The sequence below is a fragment of the Gambusia affinis genome, linkage group LG01 (genome assembly GCF_019740435.1).
Source record: "Gambusia affinis linkage group LG01, SWU_Gaff_1.0, whole genome shotgun sequence".
Taxonomy (NCBI): Eukaryota; Metazoa; Chordata; class Actinopteri; order Cyprinodontiformes; family Poeciliidae; genus Gambusia; species Gambusia affinis.
Window position 1 is genome coordinate 35,597,996 of NC_057868.1, and position 27,565 is coordinate 35,625,560.

A 27,565-nucleotide genomic window follows, 5' to 3' on the forward strand; every position below is an offset into this window, starting at 1 on the left:
AACCAGGTTTGGTAAGCAAGATGGCGGCCCTGGTTGCCCTGACGTCACTGATCTATGGAAACCCAAGAATCGCATTAGTGAAAAAAAAAAATCATGGTTTTCCAAAGATTCAATTAAAATTGATGTATAGCCCAGCCCTACAATCTGCAGGAGAAATGAACGGACATAGTCTTAATGTTCACAGCATTTATTTATAAAAGCTTTCAAACTGCAGACACATCACAACACTTAACAATTACGTATTTTTCTTTTCTCTATGCTAGGACTTTAGCAAAGTCATAGAAAGACGTACACAATTAGTAAAAGCCTTCAATATTTAAGCGCATGGGTGGGGGAATCCTGTGTATCAAACATGCATGAGTTTAATGGAAAGAAGCAGCATTTGTGCAGGTATAATAGAGAAGATACTCCATATAGAAGGAGCAAGTTTCAGAAAACAGCAGGTGCAGCAGCAGATGTTAGGTAAGTTATAGCTTGAAGAATCCATGAATAGCCCTGGTCACAGTCATAAACAATAACCCAGCTCTGGTCTGCGGGAGTAGAGAACTGCATAATCTTCAGGGCGGGAACTTGCAGTGCCTTGCAAAAGTATTCATGCCTTTTATAGCCTTTATATCGGTGTGTTTTATGTGGTTTCAGACTCAAATTAGTTCACAATTTTAAACTGGAAGGTCTCCTAATAGCAAATAAAAATCTAAAAAAGCAGAGTGTATTTGTGTTAAACTTGTGCAATGCAAAAGCTACCTCTCCCTCTGGCATTTCTCTCATGAAAGTGGATTTCTCTGGTAGAATTTCAAACGGGCCAATCAGCAAACAGAAGAAGAAATTGCAAACGATGACGTAGTTTATTTTTTTTTTTTTTTGTTGTTGCGCTGGTTTATAAGTCAGCCTGTAGTTTTAGCAACGGTAGCGGAGGAAGTGAACGAACCCGTTCAGTCCGCCTTGGCCACGGTTTCAAATATTATTGAATTAACAGTAACAGCCATCTTGTTCGGTCCGGCACTTCTCTCTGTGCAGCGGAGGGTGGTTGTTTACAGCTCAGGCAATTTCCGGTAAGCTACGGAACGTCGAACTGGCGCATTACATACGTCACGGGGAAAGTAACCATTAGCAATTGGGTAAAATTTAAAACTATAAATACGAAGCAATCGTTTCTCAATAATCGGAGGTCTAGATTATGTACGAACTTTGAATCAAATAGTAAAATAGTGTAGAACAATGGACTGTTTTTAATTTTATTTATTTAAATTTTTTACCAGGCTAGCGATAATATATAAGTGTAAATTCAGCAGCTCTGTGAAAGTGAACAAACGGCATCATGAAGACCAAGAAATAGAGCAGGCAGGTCAGGAATAAAGTTGTGGAAAAGTTTAAAGCTTTTTTGGATTATGAAAGGGAGTTTCACAGACCACAATTCATCATTCAAAAATCAAAAGTATGTCATAGATGAGACCAAAATGTAAATTTTTGGTTGGCTTGAAAAAACTGAAGCATAAAACAAACCTTTTATTAGAAATGTAACAGTTAACGTTTGACCCAGTCAACCGTAAATCCAATTGCTAGCTTGTGGCAAGATCGCAGATGCTAATTTCAGTTGCAGAGTTTCTGTTTTAATGTGAGAATATGTGGAAAAAATCAGGATGTATGAATACTTGTGCAAAACACTTTTCGTTAGCTTATGAATCAGCCGAAATTACAAGAAGAGCTACAACAGAGCAAAAACACTCATTTCTTTGGGTAATGTTAATCTAAATTGCCTAATCTTCTGGCGATGATGTCAACATCTTGTCTGTGCTTATTAAAAGGTCAACAATATTTAAGACCTAAATCTTTTTCTCTTTTTTTCTTGTGGAGGCATTTTACATTAATTTTAATGAAAAATTGAACTGGTCCAGCCTTTTTTCTTTTGTGCTTTACGGTCAGTTATGCCTGAAAGAAAGGCACGGCTCAGCTCCTCATGTCCAAGAGACGTCTGTGCTTAGATAACGTGTTAAAAAACAAACACAACACAAAAAAAACCTGGTGAAAGTTGTACACGAACAATGCAAAAAATATTACAAAAGATGCAGCCAAGCAGAAAAAGTTGTCTTACTTGCAAAGTCTTACTTGGACACCAGTTGTCCAGTTTTTATGGCACACGAGTGATTTTTCTTCAATGTTTTCTTTCACAGCTGCATTGTTCTTGGCCCCATTTTCCATTAATTATAAAAAGGTGTTCAAGACCTGTAAACATTGCTGTTTTTACTGGCGAGCTTCTGAGGAGCAGCTGGTGTGATCTTGGTATGTAGCATTGTGTTATGTTTTATTGAACACAATCTGTGCTTTTTTTCCCTTTGTCTCTAGGACTTGGAATTGCTACAGGATACTTAAAATTGATCTTAATGTTCACAGTGTATATATATGTATATGTATATTTTCTTGCACTTTTGGAAGATGTTTTGTTTTTATCACTTGGGCCTGTTGTGTGCCAAGTTGTTATCTCTTTCTACCACTCTCTTCATTGCCCATCTAGTAGCAAACCTAGTCCACACGTAGCCGGATGTCTGGGAAACTAATAGATTTTTATGTGATTTGGCCTTTCATTTCCACATAAACTCTGTTTGATATCATCAAAAATTATTATTAATAAAAATTTAGAACAAAGTGGAGATTTTAGAATTGGAAACCGGAGATTTAGAGGTACATGCATTACAATCTGTGATAAATAATGGTGTGCTAATGTTACATGTGACCATTGCTTGGCCATCAATGGAGGAGAAATTCGACAGAGAATTAGGGCCACACTAAGAAAAAAACCCCTAAAACATTACAACAATAAAATCATAAAATTACAAGAATAAGTACAAGAATAAAGTCATATTATGAGAATAAAGTTAGAATATTACGACTTTATGACTTGTCTCGTAACATTATGACTTCATTCTTGTACAAGTTTAATGTCATAATGTTATGACTTTTTCCTCGTAATTTTCTTTTTTTGCTTTTTCTCAGTATGGCTGTAATACTCCGTCATAGAAAAATTACTATCAGAGACCAAAGATCAGCTACCTTACAACAACTATCCAATCATGCCATTCATTGCTTTGACGCGAATCCCAACAACATCGTCTTGTATTTTATAAACTTTATTTCCTAACACGGTATTTAAAAGTAATCTCTCTTTGTCCACTTAAATGAACTTTCTGGCACCATATTTAATTCCTAACAGGAAGTTGTGCTTTTTGAGAAGGATTGTGATTGGCTGTTATAGGTTTTAGCTTTGCAGTACACTGCCCCCTATGGTTTAGCATGTTTACTACAACGCACAGTGGAGTAATTTAGTGAGTTCATGCAGATGAAAATTTTTCTTAAACCGATCCTGCGTGTGTGGTATCTTTTTAAAAGGATGTGGCGGAGATATTTGTTTTTATAAAGACCCGGCTACGTGTGTACAATGGCTCAGACTGTGGTAACAGACAGCAGGGGGTTGTAGACTTTCTTCCCATCTGCAGACCTGCTCCCATGCGCCAGCAGCTCTTGTATAGTGATCCAGTTGTCCATGATTCTCCGACTGCGCTTCTTCATGCTCCTCCGGTGGCAGAGTTCCAGTATGGATGCTGGTTCCTGCTGCTGTGGCGCCCCCTGTTGACCTGTCGTACTGCCGCCCTGCTCCCTATCACGCTCCCTGAGGCAGTCGAGACGGCTCTGCATCATGAACTCCCTTCGCCGCCGCTGCTCTCGGGCTTTCAGCAGCTGCTGTTTTCGCTCCTCTTTGCTCCAGTAGCGACCCATCTTCATTTCGCTCACAGCGTCGTCGTCCGTCGTCATTCCGCTGCGTTCCTCTCTGATCTTTATGGCACGTGCCTTCAGGAGGCGATCCCTCACGGGTCGTTTGGCCACATAACGTGAGCCGTCGCTGCGGATCTTCACCTTCCACTCCATTCTGGGGGAAGCAGGTAGCAGAGGAGGGGACAACGCTGAGGGAATGCCATCTGGAATCTGGGGAACATCTTTACATGTGCTGCCCAAACTCATTGGACTCGCATCGTCTCCTAACTCTATAGTGCCCTCTTTGGGGGGATTCCTGAGTCCACATAGGTGCTCGGAGGCCGAGGGTGTCCTCAGCTGCATGCAGCTCAGGTAGCGTTGCGGGGGCTTTATGTCCGTCTGACGGCGGGACAGATATGGGCTGTTTTCTGCACTGCGTCCACCGGCTCTCTCAGCTGTCCCATTGGTTCTAGGGTTGCGTCTCATTCCCCCATCCGAGCCCCTCCTACTTCCTACGTCCCGGGACAATGACCTAACCTTTACCCCCGGGCTGGATGTCTTTGCCTCACTTCCTCTCCGGTGAGTTTGCGGAGAGTATGGTTGGTTTAAGTTCACTTGGATCCCGTCCCATCTCTCTTTTTGCCTGGTGGATGGTGGAAGAGGAGAATGTCCTCCCTCCAGACTCTGAGTGGACAGAGATGGGTACTGTTCACTGACCAGAGGCGTGCTCCTGCAACTTTCTCCCCCAGTGTTGTAGGCACTCGTGCTGTCTTTGTCAGAGCGCTCTCTCTCAGGAAGCTCGTTAATGTCTGATAGAGCCTGGTGACAAGACTCCTCACTCACCAAAGAACCATTTGTCTCCAAGCGCCCAGCTCCTAACCCAGTGCCTGGACTTGCTCCATTTTTATCCTCATGAGGCCAAACCTTCATGCAACGCTCCCTCAGCTGCTGCATCTTCTGCGCTCTCAAGATATTGCGACACTTAAACTCCAGATGGCGCAGTTCCTCTTCTATGAGGGCCATCTCATGTTGCGTCAAACTCTCATTCCTATTCTCGTCCAGTGGGACATCCCCTTCCTCTTGTTCCACCCCTGGAACATTGCTGTTCTTCTCATAGAAGCACTTGATCTCCAGCAGCTCTTTGTATCGCTCGCACTCTTCTTCAGTTAGCCCGGGCATCATCATCCGCATTGAATCAGCCATGTAGCTCCTCTCTAAACGTTCCACCAGCTCCAGGCCTCCTCCATTGAAGCAGTCCAGTCCTAGCAGAGAGTCAGTGCTGAACTGGAGGTCTTGGGAGTGCAGTAACGGTGGGGTATCCCCTCTGCCCGACAAGAACTTTCGCATGCTTCCAGGTGTGTTGGTTGTGTTTGTGTTGGAGGCACTGGTGTGATCATCCCCTAGTAGGTCATGTTCTGACGACTCCTCATAGCGTGTGCTTTCGTCTGTCCGGCCAACCCCACTGTCCAACTCCTGGCTGTTACTCAGGACAGTCAGGAGCAAATCAGGAGAATCTCTGCTCACCGAATGAGCGTGATTGTGACTGGAGAGGACCCCTCCGATCGCAGCGCTGACTTGTCCTGCACCTTGGACGGAAGGGCTGGTCCTCAATCTGGTACTGCTGCTCGAATGAACATCGTTGTCCAGAGGCTCCAGTTCCAGCTCGTCTGGATCCAACTGGTTTTCATTCTAGCCAGTTGATGAATTTAAATTTTTTGCATTACAGAGGAGAGGTTCAGTGTTGAGAAAGGAAGACATAGAAGAAATAATAGATTAGTAACGCATCTAGACAATTGAAAATGAAAACATTTTCCTAATACTTGCATTGAAAGGGATAGCATTGTCTTATATGTCCTCCAATCAAGTAACTATCAGTTGCTATAAAATGCTGTTTTTATCAAATATAACTTAAAAGAGATTTCAACTGGCAACCCAATATAGAATTTGACTCATATCTTACTTGTACTAACATCTAGAGACTACTGGTGGACCATCAGTGTCATTCAAAATGTCCTGCAACCATTGTTTATGGGATCAACTCTAATGTATAAAGACATACAGTCTTCTACTTAAAGTTCTCACTAGTCTGAATTCACATACACAAGAACTTCAGTAACATCCCAATCATTATCCTTAGGGTTCAAAGCAAAGTGCTAAACATTTGAAGCAGGAGAAGAACAGGGAGAAACATGCTAACGTTAGCTGACTTCAGATAGACATGTCTGGTTAGATTTATTTGTGGAAAAAAAGTGAAATCTATGCTTGTCGTCAAATCTACTAAGCCCCAGATATGGATTGTGTTGGTTTTATTAAAGTATTGCACTTCTATCGACAAATTCCCATTCTTAAATGATTCGGCCTGGAATCAGGGGACCAAAAAACAACGACTGTGATTGTAACTCTTCGATTCAGTCTAGTTGTCCTTTCTGACACCAGGTGGTGCCAAAGGTCTGAGAAACTTTAACCAGTTCAGTTTCTATTGAATGATTTGAAAGATAAAGCGATTAACTATGGTATGGATTTTTTTTTAAAAAAAAGGGATTTATTGAAGACTTTTTATTATTCAATGTTAGAATGAGACAAAATAATATTTTTACTTTATGTAGTTTCTTCTTTTTAAGGTTGCAGTTTAATTCAGAAGCTGATGTAATAAATTGAAAACACCTTCCTTCTCTTTCTCCTGTCTGCAGATTCTGTCTAATTTGTTTGATTTAAATGTGAACTGCATGCAGACTGCTAGACGTGTTGTATTGATCCTCTTCTTTAACAAAGCCCCTCACTTCTTCATCTTCCTCACCATCAGATCAAGCTCTAATCTCTTCTTCTGCGTTTCCCTCTGATGATTATTCGTCCTTCCCTACCGCTCTCCCAGGCTTGAATCCTAATGTGGGACAATGCCCTGCCAATACAGATCTTATAAGACCTTCGCGGGTATTTACTCATCTTCATATATTCAAACTGGTGTTGGAAGAGAGCAGAGTTTATTTGTGCTCTGTGTTTGACCTGCTCTGTTTTTAATGAGTGACTTTTAAATCTGCCCTGCAGCACAGAGAGAATACAAATGTTTCTGTGCTCACGTAGAACTACATGTCTCTGTAATTATATTCAGCAGAAAAAGCTTGGCGGAGGCGTTTTGCTTATGTAGGATCTCATATCTGTTAAAAGTGACCTTGTGAGTTCCACTACACTATTTGTCCTTGTTTCTGGATACCATCTTTGTTTTTAACAGTTTTGTGTACATATTTGCAAAAGAGACAATTCAAACACAAAGAATTATGTTGTCTTCTAAAATATAATTTAATATCTGGCTTAGGGCTACAATTAATCTTTGTAATCCATTAATATCTCGATTGTTCTGATTAATTGCATAAAAAAATGGCACATATGCTGATTTTTTATTTAACCACTTAAACTTTTTTAAAACAATATTAGAAATACATTAAAATGTGGGGATTAACAAACATTTAAATCTCTAATTTAAACAAGAACATTTTTTTCCCCCTAAAATGCAATAATGTATTTGCATTTCTTTACTATCAGCATCATCATTATTTGTTGCAAAGCTAAAAAAAAGTATTTTGAACATCAATATGTGAAAATTAATCAATCAAATGTAGTACTAATCTGTTGACTTTTTATGGATAAACTGAATAATAATTAGATCGTAAAAGGTGTTTAGGAGATTTTTTTAACAGAATTTAAACCAGTTGAAGCTAAAACTATTACAATCTATACGTTTTTTAATTTTTAAAGCAAACTGTGTATATTTTTAGAAACATTTTTACTTACTTATACAAAATGTCTACTTTTACGTTTATATACTCCATTAATGATTAATTGATTATTAAATTACCTGGTGATTATTCCAATAATCGGTTCATCACGATTAATCAGATTAACTGTTTAAGCCCTAATCTTGTTACATAAACTGTAAGAGGAACTGAGAAAAACATCTTTCCAGTTCAACATTCAGAATTGAGTCTCGCAGCTCTCTTCCCCAAAGACGGCATATTCAATTTCCTCACCTCTATCTCAGGCCTTGCAAGAAGCAGGGAGACATTAGTGCTGTCCTCTCTGGTGAGAATAGCTACCGCCTCCTCTCTGTTCTGGATGTCCACTCCGTTTATCTGAGAGGAAAAGAGGAGGATGATTTTATGAGCTCATTCCAGGCAACGTAAGGCAGCAGAAGCCAAAGACAGATTCAGTTCAACTGGACACGGATTAATATTTAGGAGGAATTCATAAAAGATACTCCAAGCTGCAGCCCAACAAGGAATCATACATTTAACCTATGGCTGGACATTATATAAGCGTTTCATATAGATAATTATTGATTTTTATTTTTGTGTGTGTGTGTTTGTTTAAAATATCTGAAATGGTGACATGACCTTTCCTGTTTTATCCACAGTTTTCACTCCACAATGTTGGTTTTTATTTTTATCAAAATGGTGGAACTTTAACTGCTGCTGCTCCAGTTACACGACAGGTTGTTGCTAGGTAACCATAGAATGACTGAGTTGCTAGGTAACCAAAGATTGAGTGAGGTTAGTTGATTCCACCAACTTTTCTTAGCTGGCCATGAGAGTTTGAGAAGCTAAAATATTTCCTCTGCCTACGTCTCCCAGAATGCTGTGCAGTTATGGATCGGAGTTCATTGAATATTCCATCAGATGTATTATCTATTGATATTAATATATTATTATTTAGTTATTGCTCAGCCCTAACTTAACCACTTTAAATATTCTCACATTAAAATAACTTGTAATTTATTTTATAGCCCAACAAATAGTAGTGGAAAATTGTGAGGTTAAAAGAAAATAATGCATTACTTTGTATTTAGAAAATGGAGTTTGCCAGTGTGTCATTTAATCATATGGTATCAATACCAAATATCTCCCTGAGCAAATTTTACACATTTATCTAAAGATATAAAATATGGCACAACTGCAGCCTTAGAAAGAATACATAACACACTGCAAAAACATAAAAGTTTTTGTATAGTTTGAAATAAGACAAAACTAACAAGTAACTTTTCAGCAAGATATAGGAGTTCATTTTAAGTCAATAGTTCTTTAATGTTGATTAAGAAGTAGTAGTTCCACTGGAAGATTATTTCACTTTTAACAAAACATTTTTCTGATGCTTTAAGTAAAAAAATCTGCCATTTGAACTAATACTTTTTTTAAATTAATATTCAAGTTTTATTGACATAAGACCAGCTCTGATATATTTCTGAAAAGTTATTTGGAAGTTAGTTTTGCCTTATTTCAAAGACTAATGTAGAAACTAGACACAAAAAAAATACTAAGCAAGCTTTTCTATTTTGTTCACTTTTTATTCTCTTTAAAGATACTCAGTCACTTCACAGAGCAAAACAGATTAAAACATAAAAATTTTAATAATTAAGCTAAGAAAACTAATTCTGAAAGTGCATACCAGAGATTTTTATTTGTAAAAAAGTATGGTCTAATTTGTGATGGTCTACCATATAAGACCCCAATAAAACAAGTTGAAGTTGGTAGATGTAACATGGAAAAAGTCAAAGGTTTATACCTGTAGTATTCTGTCTCCTTTACGGATCCGTCCATCCATCGAAGCGATGCTGTTTGGGTTCACCTTACAAAATAACAAGGTGTTAAAAACCATAAAATCATTGAAAATATTTAACTAAAATAACTTTTCTTGACTTCACCTCTCCCACGTAGATCCCAAGGTCCTCCTCATCATCGGTTCTGTAGCACACCGTCAGACCCAGTTTATCCTGCTGACGGGATTTGTACAGCTCCACCTCCTAGAGCAGGTAAAGGGGAGGTCAGAGGTCATGGTTAATATGTACTCAAGGAAGAACAGCACTACTTAAACATATTTCTACTTAGGACTCGACGACACAAATAAAAAAACTTATTAAGCTATAAGCCTTTCATATCAGTTGAATAATCATTGATTTGTTTTTTCTGTTTTTAAATATCTGAAATACTGTTATTTTGTCATTTTTAAGTACTTATGAGGCACCGTGGTGAAATCTTAAACTGCTACTGCGTCGGTTACTTGTTGCTAGGTTACCACAGAGTGAGTTGCTGGGTAACCAAAGAGTGAGCGAGTCAGTTGATTCTGTTGAATTTTTTGCTTCATTCAGTGAAGTTACTCATAGTGGGTTGACTATCCAGGAATTTTACTCGACTAAGAGTAGCGATACTTCTTAATAAAATTACTCAAGTAAAAGTTAAAAAGTACCACATAGTAAAAATACTCTTAAAGGGAATTTTTTTACAAAAAGTTATCAAAGTAAATGTAGCCAGTTACTAGCTAGCTAACTCTGGATTTAAAAATCCCTGACCTCGTATTCCAGCTCGTCGTTTCTGTCCACTTCGTGTTGACTGATGTCGAAGTAGTCGGTGGGGTCGTAGTACACAGGCTCCGAGAAGCTGAGGACGAAAACATTTTGATTTGGAGCAGCTTCTGGCCTCAAATGTGTATTAAAATGGACCAAAACAACAAAATTCAGTTGAATATTTTTCAAATTCAAAACTACTTTATCGATCCCAGAGGTAAATTAAACTTATACTTATATGAATTCAAAATTTGTCAAAGAGTTGTTGTAGATAATACAATTAGAGACCTAGTAAATAGGAGTGTCTAAACGTGCGGCCCAGGGGCCATTTGTGGCCCTTAGATTTTTATTGTGGCTCTTGCTGCAGCTCAACAATGATACAAATTTAGTTTTTAAACTCTTTTTTTGAATATGGGTAAAATTATTACCAGTATAATTTCTTACAATGAAAAAAGTTAAGTACAACACAACATGTTTACAAACAAACTTTCATAAGTAGAACCTTGTTTATCTATTGTTTTATTGAAAAGACAACTTTTCTGCACCCAAATCAAGATTTATTCCACTTATTAAACTTAGCTAAATATAGCAAGTGTTTTGAAAGAAAATTACCCAAATCCTGTTCTTGTAACTGAGAATAAATTTGTTTGACAGAGCCTAAAATAATTTAAAAAGTAAATGCATTTTATTATTATAGCAAAACCTAATCTGAAATTTTCTAGTAAAATCTTAAGAATTTCTGAGTTTCAAAATTTAAACTTTCTCTTATACATTTTTTTTTTTAGAAAATTTCTGAAATAAATTTTTTTTGTGCCAATTTTCAGCTTTCGGAGGTCAGAAATTTCCTTGTTTTTTATAGAAATTTTCTAAGATTATTCTCAAAATTTCTGAGTTTTTTGGAAATTAACTCTTTTTTTTTTCTATCTAAAATGTCTCTACTACGCCGTCAGACTTTTGATTCCACAGTTTTGGCCCATGTGACCAAACGTTTGGACTCCCTGTATCAAGCGATTCCCACTCACAGTTCGTTGAACAGATATGGCTCCGGCAGCGGGGGCAGCGGCGGGGAGGGCGGCGGGTCGGGTGGGGGCGGCGCTCCGCAGGGATGCTCTCTGCTCCTGCCCAGAGTCAACATATGCTGGAAGCTGATGTCCGTCTGGGTGCAGCTGTCCACGCAGTCGGCCATGCCCATGGTCACCGCCACGGGGCCCCCAGCAGCCGCAGTCGGGGCAGCGCGTCTCCGAGCGCCCCGCTTCAGGATGCTGGACAGCCGGGGGTCTCGTATGTCCAGGGTGGGATCTCCAGACAGGCGAGAGAGCTCCTTCGCATTCACCTGCAGCAGAAAATTAGCATAAATGCAGATCTGTTTGAAAAACGACAACCATTTCATTTTGTCATTTCATATCCTCCTATTTAGGTCCGAGCAGCGAAGCGCTGTGAAGACCTGTTGTAATCATGTCGTTTATTCTTATTACGATTCTGCCCCCCCTAAGGAAGGGGCTTTTTGGGGGCTTTATCATATTCAAAAACTCAAAAGTCGCAAAAGAAACGGCTCAACGCCGTCACCTAGCAACTTAAAAAAACCCTTCCGCATTGACCTTTCTTCATCATAGAGACATGACATTCGGTACACTTGTAGAGCTCCATAAGACGCATAGAAAATACAATTAATGTCATATTGCAAGTCAAACAGGAAGTCGGCCATTTTGGATTGAAGTTCCCATTTTGACCACATTTTTCCCGTTTACAGCCTTCGCATTTGACCGCTGGAGTTCCCGCAGTCACCAGGAGGCCGGAGCGGCGCCGAGCGCCTTTAAATGTCTTTTTCATTCACTCACTGAATATGAATAGTATGATGGAGTATAAGGTACAGTGGTGTATCAGGCCTGTTAAGGAAAAAAAAAAAGAGAAAATTTCTGCCAAAACGTCTCAGAAAATTTGTAGAAAAAACAAAAAAATTTCAAAATTCTTAACTTTTGAAACTCAGAAATTTCAAAGTTTTTTCTTGCAAGAAACTAATTTCCAAGTTTCAAAAGTTGAACATTTTGAAATTTATCTCAGAAATTGTTTCATTTCCAAGTTTTTCTATAAAATTTCTGAGATTAATCTTTTTTTCATGCAAAATTTTTCAGAAATTTCCAACTTATTTTCTAGAGTTTTTTTCTTGCAGATTTTATACTTTTCAAACTCAGAAATTTCCCTGATTTTTTTTCTTTGATTTTTCAAGCTTTTCTTCTGATCTCAGAAGTTTTGTTGAAAAACTTCTGAGATTAATCTACAATTTTCACAGTTCTTTGGTGGAAATTTACTCCTCTTTTTTTATCTGGTCCTAATACGCTGTTGTTACTCGGGCCACTTTATGAAGACGAAAAAAGAAGAGAAAAAGTTACAGTAGAATAAATAAATAAAGTATTACAAGGATTTTGTTGTAAAATAGGATTTTCTTCTTATAATGCTATTCCTTTTAAATGACTCACATGAAAACCTGCCACTGTGCCTACAATAAAACAAACTGTAACCTTGTTAGCACACAAAGGGAGATGAATATCCTTTAGCCAAGTGTCAGTTTTCTAAAAGGAACTGCAAGCAGAAAACATCAAGCAGTAGATCAGAAAGTAAATGAAAGAGACCTTTAATTGACCATCAGCATCAAAAGAGCACAGCATGTTGCCTACATGACCCCTCTGCAAAGAGAAACAGAAAAAAGCAATAAAAATTTGCTTTAGTGAATAGATTTCTATAACAGGTAGTAAAGGAGATAATCAAGGTTAAAAAGACCCAACATTTCTACACTAAAGGAAGCATGTGAATACGTCAACATATTAGGACCACTGCAGACAGAAAATAAAGTAAACTTCTGCCAAAAAAACTCTGAATTTTTTTTTAGATTAATTTCTGAACTTTCCTAGAAAAAAACAGACATTTCAGTAAGAAATTTGTGAGAAAAACTTCAGAAATCTTGAGTTTAATCTAAAAATTTTCTCAAGAAAAACAAACATTTTTGAGCTCGAAAAGTCAAAAAATTGAAAGAAAAAAACTTTGACATTTTTAGATTTTCAAAAATTTTCTAGAAAAAAAAACAAGGACATTTTATACCTCCAAAAGTCAGAAATTTGTGACAAAAAGACTCAGAAATTTTGTAGAAAACTTCCAAACTAGATATTTAGCGTGTTTGATGAATATTTTTGACTGAGCTCAATATTTCATTTAAAAAGTTAATATTTAGTTTGGAAATTAAATGTTTAATTTGGATCTAAATATTTAGTCAGCAACACAAATATTTAATTTCAAAGTTAAATTTTTTCTAAAATAAATATTTATCTTGTTAATTCAATATTTAGTTTGAAACTTTGACGTTTATAAGTGCATGAATAATATGTTGAAAATCTGATTTTTAAAAGATGATTTTTTTTTACATTTTTATATAATAGGCTAAATAAACCTGTTGTTATTTTTTTGCAGTGTAACTTTACAGACATCACCTCTTAAGAAAATGCAGTTTGACGATCCGTGCTTTTGTTTCTGCTGGTTTATGGTTATAACCCGTCGTGTTCCTGTCACTGCCAGCCACGCTTTGGGATTTGACCATGAAATAATACAACAGGTCCCATTTTAAAGTGTTTTCATGGTTAGCTCAGATCAGCCTGAAGCAGCTGGTGAAACGGGCAGAACTGATGATTTAAACTGACATATTGAGCCACATTTTTGACCGAAAACGAGTCGGGATTCATCCCGTCTTTGAACGTTCAGCCGCTGACCTTGAACGTCACCGACTCCACGTCTCTCGTCCATCCTCTCCTCTCCTCTCCTCTCTGCTCCCTCTCTCTCATCTCATGTCCCCTTTCCAGTAATTGCATGTCAAATCAATGTTCCCCTGTGCAGCCAAGCAAAAAAACTTTCCTGCCACATTCGGCTCCTGCTCCCTTGATATTTTCCACTTCTTTTTTATTTTTTATGAGTCTATATTTCTCTCCTTTCGTCTCTTGTTTTCTGTCCCCACACCCCTCTCTGTCTCTTGCCTTTCTGGACTCTGGGTTTCTTTCGCCGTGCTGCCTCAGCAGTTCTGTCGGCTCCGTCCCCTCCCGGAGGAACCGACGCCTCGCCCTCCTCCGCCTCCATCTATTTCAGCCGCTCCGTCTCCTTGTGTGTGTTTGTCCTTCCCTGTGCTAATGTTCTCCCATAAATCTTACTGTCTGTCTTAATGAGCTTCTTCGCAGCAAATGAGATGCTTTGCAGCCAACATGGCAGTTTGGTGAGGAAATGAATTTGTACTCTGTTATCTGTATGTTCTGCATTGTGCAAATATTTCTGCCTTGAATTCGTGATTTTATACAGAAATTATCCGCATCCCCTCACCTTTTCCACATTGCAAACTTATTTTAATACACTAAACAATCAGTAACATGTTTTCAGACGTTTGTGTAAATTTATAAGATAAAATAGTGCATGGACATACAAAAATATGAAGTATTAACTGCTTTTTACTTGTACATTGAAGTATAATGCATTTAAATGCATGATTATTGTCTTTTTATGTGTCAATTTTTTTTTAAACAAAGGCACTTTGTGAATATTTTTACTACCCCTTTCTTTTTACTTTTGCTTTAGTAATTTTAATATGAAGTATCGCTTCTTTTAATTCAATTCAATTCAAAAATATTTTATTAGTCCCAAAGGAAAATCAAATAAAATTACTTGATTAAAATTTCTATATAGTGCTTTTATTTTTTTATATATTCACTTCAGACACACACTTGCAGTTTTTGCTAAAGTTTAAGTTTTTACACAATAAAAGAAATTTGTTTTGAACAATGTTTATGTTGTTATTTTGTAATTTTTTTAAAATAAATTATTTTAATTTTGTTCTATAAAATACCAACAGGTCCATTTATTTTGATCTGTCTGATGATGTAATTTTTCATTATTAAATGATTGATGTTTTACACGAGTAATTTCTTTTGCTGTTAAAATATGTAAAAATATGTTGACGCATTTTTACTGTTATTTGAGTGTAATTAATGTTTTCAAATGACTGCTACTTACTTATTATACCAAAACAACATGAGCTTTAGAGAAAGATGAAAAGATTAACCCTTAAACCTCGTGTGACCCACCCAACCAGGGCCGGTCAGGGACTTTCTGGGGCCCTAAACAGCTTTTTTTGGGGGGCAGAGGGGGGTGTCTATGTTTGTAACACACCTAGCATCATTTGTAATTAGCATACATTATACCAGTGCTATTATGACTATTAATTTTAACATTACAGGAGTAACGAAGTAAAAAAAAAAATCATTTGGATTTTGAAAATCAGAGTGAAATTTAAGTATGCCATTTTATTTGAACTATTTTAAACATTAAATTTAATTTATTTCCCCCAACAATGGCAGCAGCCATCAACAGGAAGAGATTATTACACAAAAGTTGTTTTACCATAAAAATGAAATAAGAGACCACTGCCAAATGATCAGTTCTCTGATTTTACTCTCTATAGGTTTGAGTAAAATGAACTACTGACATGTCAAAAATTTGGTTTTTATTTGCAGAAATCGAGAAATGGTCAGCGATAAAGATGCAGTTCTTTCAGACCTCAAATAATACAAATAAAACAAATTCAAATTAATTTAGAAACAACAATACTAATGTTTTAACTCAGGAAGAGTTTAGAAATCAATATTTGGTGGAATAACCACGAGGTATTCAATGGAGTTCAGTGCAGTAAACTCTTCTGTATTGCTGTATTTTTCTATCCTGTCATGGTAGTTTGGTGCTCTTGGGGGCCCCCTGGTGGCGTGGGTGACCCTAAACAGCTGCTTAGCTTCCATTGCTTTGGGATGGCCCTGCATCCAACAGTAGAAAATAGGACGCCTTGTATGTAAAATGTATAAAACTGATTTACAGGCATATGTGAATAAAACAAATGCACAAAATATCTTTGAATAAATCTATAACAGAAGAAAATGTGGGGGAAAGCGATGTGGTCGGCTGGTGTGTTCAGCCTCAGCGCTGTTTGCTCTCAAAGCCATTAGTAGACAGGTCTGTGGTCATGAGTGGCAGGTATGAATACTGATGGAAGATAAAAAAGGGATCTCATTCATTATCAATGAGAGGTGCTGAGATTGCTTTGAAGATGACTTCATAGAGGATAATGGTTGCTCTGCATTACAAGCTACACCGCTTCCATGTGTTGTTCTCTATTATCTGAGTTAGTAGGTCATCACATCTATCTTCTACTTATAAGCAACACATGTTTTTTTTCCCCTTACAGATAATGAACACCCGGGTCTCCACACCCAGCGCTTGAATGTGTTAAAAAACTTGAATTAAAATTCATAAAAAGTACTTGAGGATTCGCCGTGTTGGGGGGTGGGTGGCATGTGGTATCGGCAGCGGCGGCGGAGCTCTGGGTGGGGTTGATGTGGAGAGATGAAAGAAATGCAAAGAGTTCAAAGTGTGAAAAAAGCAAAGCATGAAATGTTTAGCAGGAAACAGGGAGAAGAAGAGGTGAAGAAACAAGAAAAACAAGGAGGTGAAGAGCACTTGCATGTAAACAGACTCCCAACAGGAGCTCCTGGGAAATTATTAAACGGCTGCTGCATAATTATTGTTATCTAATTGTCCTTTAAAGAGCAAACTGATCACAGGAGCTGAGATGAAAACAGGCAACGCCACATTAGGATAAAAAAAGTCACATGCTAACGTTTCCTCTCCAGAGTTTTGCTTCATGTTCATTTCAAACAGCTTTCCTGCAAGCGCAGAAATCCTCACCAGGAACGCATTGGATTCCACTTGTTCAGTAATTGATTTTTCTCATCTCCCCCACTTTGAAGACTGCGGCAGTCACCTCCTCAGAAAATCAATTAATCTGGGGACTGGGCTGACCATCTGCAGCTCCAGCTGTTTGACATCAAGCAGCAGAAGAGGAAGGACCGTCAAAAACAGAGAGCAGGAGCCGCGTTTTTATTACAAATGTTCGTCGATATTCTGCTGATATTGATTTTAATTAATTTCTTATTTAATGGAAACGCAAAGTTGCGTTTCCATTAAATAAGAAATTAATTAAAATCATATGTGAATGAGTCACATCAAGGCAGTAAAGAATATAAACAGTTACAGAAGATAGATTCATATTTCAAGATCAAAGAGGAGCAATAAATCAATTAATCGCATGATAGATTAAAATGAGCTTAATATTTTCCATTTGCATGACTTTTTTTTATTTTTCTCTTTTCTCTTTCTACCAAAAACTGGATGATAAAAGTCTACAGTTTGGTGCTTTAGCCTAAACTAGCCTCTTTTTAAGTGACAATTTTGTTTAGAGAGACTTTATAATTCATTCTATTTGTCATTCCTGTTGTTTTTGTTTCATTTTCTTGTTAAAATTAAAATTTTATTCATATTTGAGAACGTGTTTTTGCATTATTATACCATTAGCATTACTTGAAACAATATTATCATTTATCGCATGGGACAGTTTATCGTGACAGGAATAGCAAAGAACAGAGAGAGAAATGATCAATCTCATCCATTGATCATAATAGATAAGGATCAATTATGACTCCAGTGTAGCACCAAACAGTCGACAGAAATTAAAAAGAAAGCAAATGAGGTGCATTAGCGGTGTCAGCCATGACATCCTGCTGCTGCCAGGAAGTTGAGCCGTTGTCATGACAACCATTGAACTGTCAGAACCAGTGTTTTCAGTCAGAGGCTTATTCAGATTTGTTGTAAGACTGACAGCTACTGCAGCCCTCGGACAATACGAGTTATGATGTTTAATTTCCCTTTGAGACAAATCAGTTTGAATTGAACTGAATGTATTTGTTGCAAGTTTGACGGTGAACACACCGCCATGTTGTTTCAGTTCTAAGGCTTGACATTTAAGCAGATAATTGTTGTTGCTAGTGCGTTTAGCTTCCTTTAATATTGGCAATTAATAACCAACAAGGCACCATTTTATGTGTCAGTGAGAGATGTGCTGCTGAAGACTGTAAAACTCTTTACAATATGGTTTACAACTGATATACATATGAATATTCTGTAAAAGATGACTGCTTCCCTTTTATTGGTTGGAAGATTAAATAAATTTAAACCAAATGAAACAAAACAAAATCTTGTCAAGTAATTTTGGTCTAGCTTTTACCAATATTTCAGTACACTTTTAAGAAGACAAAACTGACTTACAAGTAACTTTTCAGCAAGATATAAGAGCTTGTTTTAAGTAAAATATTGATTAATATTGATTAAAAAATGCGAGTTCGACTGGCTGGTTATTTCACTTCTAACATGGGAGAAATGTCTTGTTATAAGTGAAATATTCTCAGTAGAAATAATTACTTTTTTATCAACATTAATAAATTTTTCACTTATAAAGAGCTCCTTTACCCTGTTGAAAAGTTATTTGTAAAATGTACCGAGATAAAGCTCTGGAAAAAATTAAAGAATATGTTTGAGCAAAATTAACTTTGTTCTTCTATTTTATGAACTACTGACAATATGTCTCTGAAATTCAAAGCAGAAATTTAGTTTTTATTTGCAGGAAATGAGAAATGTTGAAAATAACAAAAAAGATGCAGTACTTTCAGACCTCAAATAATGCAAAGAAAACAAGTTTATATTCACTTAGAAACATCCTAATGTTTTAACTCAGAAATCAGTTTTTGTTGGAAAAACCAGGAGGTTTTCAGTCGGGTTCAGTGCAGTGGGCTCGTCATTTTTTCCAGAGCTGTATTTGCACTAGAAACTGGATCAAATACTTGGTAGGACTTTGTGTTTTTGCAGCGTTAATATTTTCTTTTCAGTCGGGTTTTCTTGTCTCTGTCTCCGTTTGTTTTCCCCGACTCCAGCCCGTATCTGTCTGCAGGTCACTCATCCCGATGTGTTTGCCTCTGGTCGAACGTCGGCTCGTTTCTGCGTGCCACGCTGAAAGACTGCACAGTTAGGTTTGTTTAACGACATGCGTTGTCATGGAAACTGCCTCCTGCTCCACACAGAGCCAAGAGAGAGAAGAAGAAGAAGAAGGGAGCGGCTGCCGGTTTGTCGTGTCAGTGTGGGTCAGGTAATGCGTGCGAAACACAACATGAAAACCAATATGCTTTATGTTTCCAGTACAGTTCTGCTGCTGCTGCTGTGTCTAATTTATTAGCTTCTCCTTCTTTACCTGAGGCTACAGTCAGTATCGATGGGACGCACGCCGATGGTGTGTACCGAGAACCAGAGTGAAACGAATGTGCAGCAAAGGGCCGAATGTATAATGCATGACTTTTATTCCTTCAGCAAGAGAAGCATTTAGATACAGAACGTTGAATTAGCAGCAGAACGTTGCCTTAAGCTGTGAAGTTCTGTAATTATTGTCTGAACACAGAAAAGCCTAATTTGAGTTTAAATTTTACACTTGAGTAAAGAAAAATAACCCCAAACCTGGATCCTGTAAAGCTGAAGAACCATGAAGCTAAGATTTAATTACGTCTACTTTTATTTGGCATGATATCAGCATTAATCAGGCGGCTGCACAGCCAGATTTTCTGTTTTTTCTGATTATTACATGCAAGAAATCAAACTAAATTTAAAAAATCAGCATGCCATCCACGATCATCCCTCGTCTGATTAATAGTTTTGTTTTTCAAGTTAAAAATGTGCCAGCTCAGGCTTCTGCGAGCCGCCCAGTTTTCATTAGTATCTGAATGCATGTTGACTCGCAGCCAGAGGCTCTTTTGCTGCTTCATTATGCCATCTGCGTTTGTTCTGCTGTCCCACGCTCCTCTGCCTCCAGCCAGCAGTGCTGCTTCAGCTCTAACAGACCGCTGTCTGTGGAAACCCACCCCAGAGTATCTGTTTACCTTGCACAAACAACATCCCTGCAGTGGCTCTGCACACAACATGACAACTCTCCATGCTTCATCACTCTTCCTGGCTGTCGCTGTGGACTCTGCTCGTCGCCACGCCCGCGTGTGTCAGCCGGAGCTGAAAACGCTCCTAAACGGCGGCAGCGCAGTAGATCTCATTTTGACAGATCTGGGAAATCTGTTGCATGAACCAAAGGTTTGAATTTGACCTTTCATCTCCAAAGATTTGTGGGGGGGTTTTGCTGCATACTTTAGCTAATAGGGATGGGCGTTTATTGTATCGTTTCACTGCAAAAGCATAAAATCTTGCCAAGTGTTTTTTGTTCAGTTAACAGTGCAAATACATTTGTAGATTTAAAATAAGATAAACAAACTTACAGTAACTTTTCAGCAAGATACATGAGTCTGTTTTAAATCAATAATTACAAAAAATAAACTATTTCTACTGAGAATAAGAAATTTTTCCCAAAAGTGAAATAATCTGCGGATTAAACTAGAACTTTTCTATTAATACTAAATAATTACAGACTTAAAACAGACTTATATATCTTTCTGAAAGGTTACTTCTAACTTAGTTTTGACTTACTTCAAGTAAACAAAGATATTTGCATTAGAATGTAAGAGAAAATAGTTGGTAATAAATCTAATTTTATTTGTGTAGCACATTTCAGCAACAAGGCAATTCAAAGTGCTTTACATCATAAAAACACAAAAATCAACAATTAAAACACTAAATTTTTACATTCTTTACACGTCAAAATGTTGGTTAATGTTTCATTAATTATGTTTCAAAGGTAACTCTAAACAAGTTTATTTTGGGTTTTTTATTTAGATTTAAAGCAACTCAACGTTTCGGCTGCTTTGCAATTTTACGGCAGTTTGCTCCAGATTTGTGGTGCGTAGAACCTGAATGAATTTTGGTAATATTTTGTGTTTATTAATTATTGCAAATGTTGACTTTACTTAATACAATCAGGATTGATAGTTTTACTTTTTGTCCTCTGTTTGATGAAACCATCAATAAATACAAAGGCGCAGTATCTCTGATTTAAATCACACTTCTTTATGTGACTGGTGTCCTAAAGAATTACAAATGGGGACGTTTTTCAAGAGCATTATTTGTATTTGTGGGGCTGTAATTGTTGTGACACACAGTCACAGTCACACAGTTACCTAAAAAAGATGTAATAAATCATTCTTATTGTCACTTTTATTGTTTCACGCAGAATGTTGTGACAAAATACTGTTGTTAGTTTATAAATCACTGAATGGTTTAGCACCACAATACATTAAAGATCTGCTGCTGTTGTATCAACCTTCCAGAACCTCTCAGGTCTTCTGGTTCTGGGGATGCAGAGCAGAACCAGAACCAGAACCAAACGAGGAGAAACGGCATTCAGCATCTATTCACCACAAATCTGGAGCAAACTTCCAGAAAACTGTAAAACAGCTGAAACACTGACTTCCTTTAAATCTCAACTAAAAACCCACTTGTTTAGAGTTGTATTTGAAACGTAATCAATTGCGAATTTATTGACGGAATCTGACTTAATGTTCTGTTTTGATTGTTGATTCTATGTTGTGTTTTTGTGTTTGATTTGATGTAAAGCACTTTGAAATGCCTTGCTGCTGAAATGTGCTATACAAATAAAATTTGATTTGATTTGATTTGGTAAAACTTTAACTCCATATTGTCCATCGCTAGTGACATGGCACACAGACAAACAAAAAAGGAAGAATAACACTTGTAGTTTCTGGATATTAAAGACGTTTGAAGAGGCAGATTGTTGCTAGAGATGACTCTTTCAGGGATTGTTTGTCTTCTTTTTTTCTTAGATAAGGTTGCTGATGTTGAACCTCCTCTGGATTCATAATCAGCCTCCATGCACCATTTTTCTCCTCAGCCTTCACCTACAAGATTAGTGGGCCCTCCCAGAGCTTTTGTATTTTAATTCCCGCTTTCTACACAAAGCATTCATGTTAATTATTTTGAAGGTCGAGCTGTAAGACTAAAAAGGACCTTAAAAAATAAGTTTGGCCTTTTTCTCTCCTTTCATTTGCATGTTTCTCTTTTTATCTCATTAGCCTGCCTTTTCTTGGACTCTTCCTCTGTTTCTCACTCTTTCTCTCTTGGCATTGCCTCTGGCACCAGATGCAGCCAAGTCCAGCATGCAACAGAGCCCCAGCCGAGGCTTTGGGGCTCCACAGATACACAGTGTTGCTCTGCATAACCGTAAGTGCCGAGCGTTTTTCATGCTCTGTTAAGATGAAGATCTGTTTAGGGTTGGGGGATGTGTCACCGGGTCGCCAAGAAGGAACGTTTGTGTGGCAAAGCACAGCCAGATGAGCTTACTCAAAGGCAGACTGAGGTCTCTGTTGGGGAGGCTGTAACCGTGGCAACGCCTCTCTTCACTTTATCCCGGTTTAACAACCCATCCATCCTTCTGGCACTGAGGCTCTGTCTACTTTTGCTCCGCGCGATGCTCTCATGCTATCATAATCACAGTGAAGCGTCATTATTCTAATTATCGCTATCATTGTCGCTGAATGCAGCGATTAGGAGCACGGATAATGGGATAACAAGCTTATATCTGCATTTAAAACAATAAAAGGAGATGAACATCAAGCCAAAAACTTGATGTAAAACAACTTTTACATAATTTTCAACCCAAAATCCAGCTTAAGTTGATTTATTTTGTTATGAGATATTGCAGCATGAGGATGTTTTGATCTTACATTTGTATTGTTTTGTTCCTGTCCATGAAGATATCTGGCAAGATGTTGTTGATTATTTAAAAAGCTTGTAAACTGTTGGTTATTGAAATTAATGATTTGTTTATGTAACATAGAGTGATGTCTGCTGTTTTCTGCTAACGAGGAAAACGCGTCATGTGACGTGTAACTGTCCATAACAATGCCTTGCATATGATTCATACTGCCTGTGTTTTACACATCTTACATTACAAGCACAGCAACAAGATTTCAGCTTGATTTTATGTGTTAGACCGACACAAAGCAGTGAATAGCTGTTCAGTGGAAGGAAAATGAAGATTTTTGTGAATAAAAACCGAAAAGCCTTGCTAGCATAGCCTACTTTACTCTGGTACGCTAAAATATGAAAAATAACACAACGAATTGCCTTCAGAAGGCATGATGATCAGGGAACACCATGTTGGTCAAGAAAGCCAACATGTAGCATCACTGTGAACAACACAGCATGCACACCATGAAACATGGCTGTGCTAGCGTCACATTGTGGAGATGTTTTACTTCTCTATTAACAGCAAAACCTGGAGATTAAAGAAATTGCATGGAGATAAAGTCAGGGCAATTCCGGAAGGAAAGGTGTTGAGGTCGGGGTGGAAGTTCCCTGAACACTAGGACTCTAAACACCACTGGCGGGTGATCCATAGGGGGCGCTGGAGCGCCGCCCTCACAGATGTAGAAGAAGGAAGAAAAAATAAAAATGATCAGCAGTGAGTTTCCACTGACAGACTCGGTGCTCTTCTTGAAGCTAAATAACCAATTGCGTTGTTAGGTAAAGATAATAAACATTTAGTCACTAAAAATGACTGAATTTAACGTGTTTGGGGCGCCCGGAATTTCGTCCCTGTCATAGAAGATACCAGAGTTTCTCGTTGCCATGGAGATAACTCTGCATCCCCAGAACCAGAACCAAACGAGGAGAAGCGGCATTTAGCATCTATGCACCAAAAATCTGGAACAAACTTCCAGAAAACTGTAAAACAGCTGAAACACTGACTTCCTTTAAATCTCAACTAAAAACCCACTTGTTTAGAGTTGTATTCGAAACATAATCAATTGCAAATTTATTAACGGAATCTGACTATGTTGTGTTTTGATTGTTTATTCTATGTTACGTTGTATTTTTATGTTTGATTTGATGTAAAGCACTTAAATAAAGTTTGTTTGTTAATAATGATGCTGCTGTTGGCTTTTTTGAGTTTATGCTGTTATATTTTATAATGTTGTTTTGGTTTTTATGCTCAGTGTTTTTTTGTTCTTTATTAAAATCATTTAATGATTCAAAGTCCTGACCTAAATGTATCTGTGGTGAGCCTCTGACTGAGCTTTTCCACAAAAGAATGACTAAAATTTTCAGTCTCTACGTGTGTCGTTTTAAAAAGGATTAATTCAGAGAGTTAGAATACAAAATAGATTAGATTTTGCAATAAAGAATTCTGAAAATTAAAGCTAAAATTTTTCTTTCACTTTAGAACTGTGAACTTCTTTGTGCCACAAAATGGCAATAAAAGAAAAAATATTTTTTGACAACAAATTAGTTGTTTTCAAACTCAGGGCCCGGGGGCTAAATCCGGTCCATCAGAAGTTTTTATGTGGCCCTCTAGACTCTAGATCAGGGGTCCCCAAACTCAGTCCTCGAGGGCCAGCCTCCTGCATGTTTTAGTTCTCTCCTTGGCTTAACGCACCTGAATCAGATGATGGCTCGTTAGAAGGCCTAAGAAGAACATTGACATGCTGAAAAGGTTGTTGGTGCCACCAGGGAGAGAACTAAAACGTGCTGGATGCCGGCCCTCGAGGACCGAGTTTGGTGACCCCTGCAGATAGCTACATACATAGATCCTTCAAAATAAAAGTTGTGTGCATATCATTTTATCGATCAAGTCAAAGCTATTTTTATCTGTAAACTGCCAAATTACATCAATGTGACAATATTATTTAACTCATTAAATGTAGAGCCAGCTTTTTATTCATAGTTTCGACTGTTTGCAAATGGGTACTTTTATCAGTAAATTCTGCCACAACTGGCCCTTGGAGGATATTCATAATCACTATTTGGCCCAAAGTGAAAATGAGTTCAATACGCTGTTGTAACGGCCCAAAATGTTAAAAGTTGAAGGGATGTGAATACTTTTGCAAGGCAGTCAGTGTTAGCTCAGAGGAGGAGAGCGCTCACCTGGAACATCACCCTGTATTGCTCCTCAGGCTTTTGTACCACACACATGTTGCACCCCATGGCGACAGCTGGCGGGGAGCGGCAGACCCTGCTGGTCCTCCAACCGAAGTTCGGTTCTTAAGGCAGTATTCTTTGTCTGTGGCAGTGGGAAAGCCCCACCCTCATTCGCAGTTGGTTGTGGTGTGTAACACCAGTCCTCTTCAGAGTGACACGCAACTCATCCACGGCAGGGAAGGGCACAGTTTAATTAGCTGCGTCACTGTTCCCGCTGTCTTTTGTTTCACACGTTGGAAATTATTTTATTTGCAGATATTTTCCATTGAAGTTTGTGTGCTTATTGGCAGATCTCTCTTCACACTCTAATTGTCCTGCAGGTTTGTGCTTCATTAATCAGTCAGGCAACAGTTTCAGACATGTCAGGGCTTCTCCCAGACAAACGCGACAGTGCAGAACTCCTGCTGTAGCCAGCTACTCTGGGTCATAGAGGTCTAGAGCAGCAGCATCGAGTAGTTACTCCCAGAAGACGCCCGCTGTGGCTGAACTCCCCCACTCTCGCAGTGATACACGTTCAAACAATGAGACCATCTAACAACTTGCAGAGGCTGCCTCTTACTCCTCAGTCCCACATTGTCCTACCCTCCTGCTTTGCTGTCCAGGTTTGCTGAGATAATGTGCCTTTGCTTAAAGCCGAGTCAGCACTCAGTCTCTCTCTGGTCATCTACTTAAGGATCAGAATACGGTTAGAGGTATTTCTTAATGCAACGGCAATGAAACTCCTTGAGGGCATGAGTGGGATTGAAAGCTTTGTGTCAGGTTGTGCCCATGACACCATTAGCCAGAAGCTGCAAGCCCTTCCTGTGCATTGAAGATAAGGTAACCTGCGACACACCATCCTTTGAGCTACAAGTTGTCCTACTTACAAACATACACCACTATTTATTCAAAACAATACAAGGCATTTATATTAACTGCACCTACACTGGATCTCAGCAATATTCTCATCGTACCCTTCCATTAGTCCTCGGACGTGGCTCACTCAGCACTCAAACTGCTTCAGGGTGAGACTAGTGATGGATTATGTTTAGATTAGTGACCTCTTGAGCAGTAATCAGACAAGACTTCTAGATGTTGAGAGAAAATCAATAAAAAACAGCTCATGGATCAGGTCGACTTGCTGACATATTGAGGAAAGGGTTTTTCTCCCCCTTGAAATTCTGCGAACATGTTCCTCGGTATTGATAGTTACCCTGAAGACCTCACTTTTCACAGTTTGCAGGGACCTGATCTCAATCTTAATGCAAGATCCTCTGCTGTCTCCTTCCTGTGAGTCTCATCGTCTGGGTTAAACCTTCATCTTTTTCTTTAATCCTTGAGCGAGGATCGTCTTGTCTAAAAGGTCCATCGACGGGGTCGCACAAGCTAATCCTCAGTCAAGGCTCCACAGCACCTGTTTCCTTTTTGCGTAAAGCCTGTAATCCCCCAAACTCTGATTCCTCTCACCAGCCACACACTGAGACGAAAGCTATCTCTGTCCAATTAGAAGCATGACAACTCTGCCAAAACAACCCCAAACTCTGGAGAGCGAGGCGCCAGACGCGCTCAGCAGGCAAGTGTGCTCCAACTGTCACCCTTTTCCATTTTCTCCTGCTTCAAATCTATCTACATGTGTCAGCCCTACATGACTGTCAGGATGATGCTCTGCCTCTCATCTCCTCAAGGATGACAAACACAACATGACAGGGTAAATATTGCCTTCGTACATTAAAAAAAAGTGTCCTCCGCTGGGGAAAAGAAAAAAAAAATCACGTGGAAAAGTCAGTCCATCATGAACAAACAATCCAGCATGTCCAGATATCCCTCCCCTTTTTTTCTGGTCAGGCTGATTCTCGTATCCTCGTCAAACTGTGATTTTATAGTAAATAAACAAAGTGGAAGCGTTGAGAACATTCCAGGTGGTTGGAGTGGTGAGCAGTGCCTGTCTCAGGTCAGTGATAAATGCCCATCAAGATCAGAGGAAGCTCTAAGGGCTGATTGGAGACTTCTTGCCTTCTCCCTCCGGGGACGCCGGTAAACGCACTCCCCCCTCTGCAGCAGGGGGGAGGCACAAAAGGCACTTGTTTCCCAGCGGCGATGGAGGATGCAGATCTGCACGCAGCACTACCACAACTAAACCCAAATCTTCAGGATCCTGCACCTAACAACTCCTGTTTTCTGTCTGTTTCCCTCTCCACACCCTCTGTTTCTCCTGATTCAGGGCTGGGCTGCTGCAATCTCTTCTAGTCCCCCCTATAATTTTTACCCACACCTCATTTGCTCGCCTCTCGCCCCTCCTCACTCTAGCTTGCCTCCGTCTCTCCTCGTCTGCAGACGAGGGAGAGAGCAAGCACTGGAAAGTCTGTGTGTTCAGTCTGTGCAGGACAGAGCGAGATAACAAGCAGAGCTGCATGACAGTGAATGAAATATGAAGGTTTGCATCAAGACCCAAACAAACAAGGTTCAGCCACTCGTTTCATGGCATTTAGGAAATTCGAACTCTGCTTGTGTTTTTCATAGATATCTTGAAAGGGGGGGAGGATAATTGCTCTTCTTCAAGCAGTAAAGATGCAGATAGAGAGCTTGAGACTGCTTCTGCATTCAGATGAGGCTTCGCGCTGACACAAAGAAAAAGCAAAATGGGGAAAAATAGAAAGGAAAAAAAGAAGTGAA

At 38.6% G+C, this 27,565-nt stretch overlaps 1 protein-coding gene and 1 long non-coding RNA gene across 4 annotated transcripts; one reads left to right on the plus strand and one right to left on the minus strand.

The window, feature by feature from the left end:
• Positions 1 to 867: 867 nt before the first annotated feature.
• Positions 868 to 27,124, minus strand: LOC122832153 (PDZ domain-containing protein 4). Of its 2 annotated transcripts, XR_006370802.1 has the most exons (8): positions 24,860 to 27,124; positions 11,101 to 11,411; positions 10,085 to 10,172; positions 9,440 to 9,538; positions 9,301 to 9,363; positions 7,773 to 7,874; positions 2,093 to 5,436; positions 868 to 1,972 (listed from the first exon to the last, which is right to left on the minus strand). XR_006370802.1 is itself a non-coding variant. In XM_044118648.1 (7 exons), the coding sequence occupies exons 1-7, from the start codon at positions 24,917 to 24,919 to the stop codon at positions 3,439 to 3,441; spliced, it is 2,721 nt and encodes a 906-aa protein (XP_043974583.1). In that variant the 5' UTR covers positions 24,920 to 27,124; the 3' UTR covers positions 868 to 3,438. The 2 variants fall into 2 exon arrangements, 1 of the variants encoding a protein (XP_043974583.1); XM_044118648.1 differs by having other exon boundaries at positions 868 to 5,436.
• LOC122832316 lies at positions 968 to 19,004 on the plus strand. Of its 2 annotated transcripts, none has more exons than XR_006370831.1 (3): positions 968 to 1,052; positions 9,453 to 9,547; positions 18,939 to 19,004. It is a non-coding gene; the product is annotated as an uncharacterized LOC122832316 (long non-coding RNA). The 2 variants fall into 2 exon arrangements; XR_006370830.1 differs by lacking the exon at positions 18,939 to 19,004 and adding an exon at positions 16,344 to 16,423.
• Positions 27,125 to 27,565: the final 441 nt, after the last annotated feature.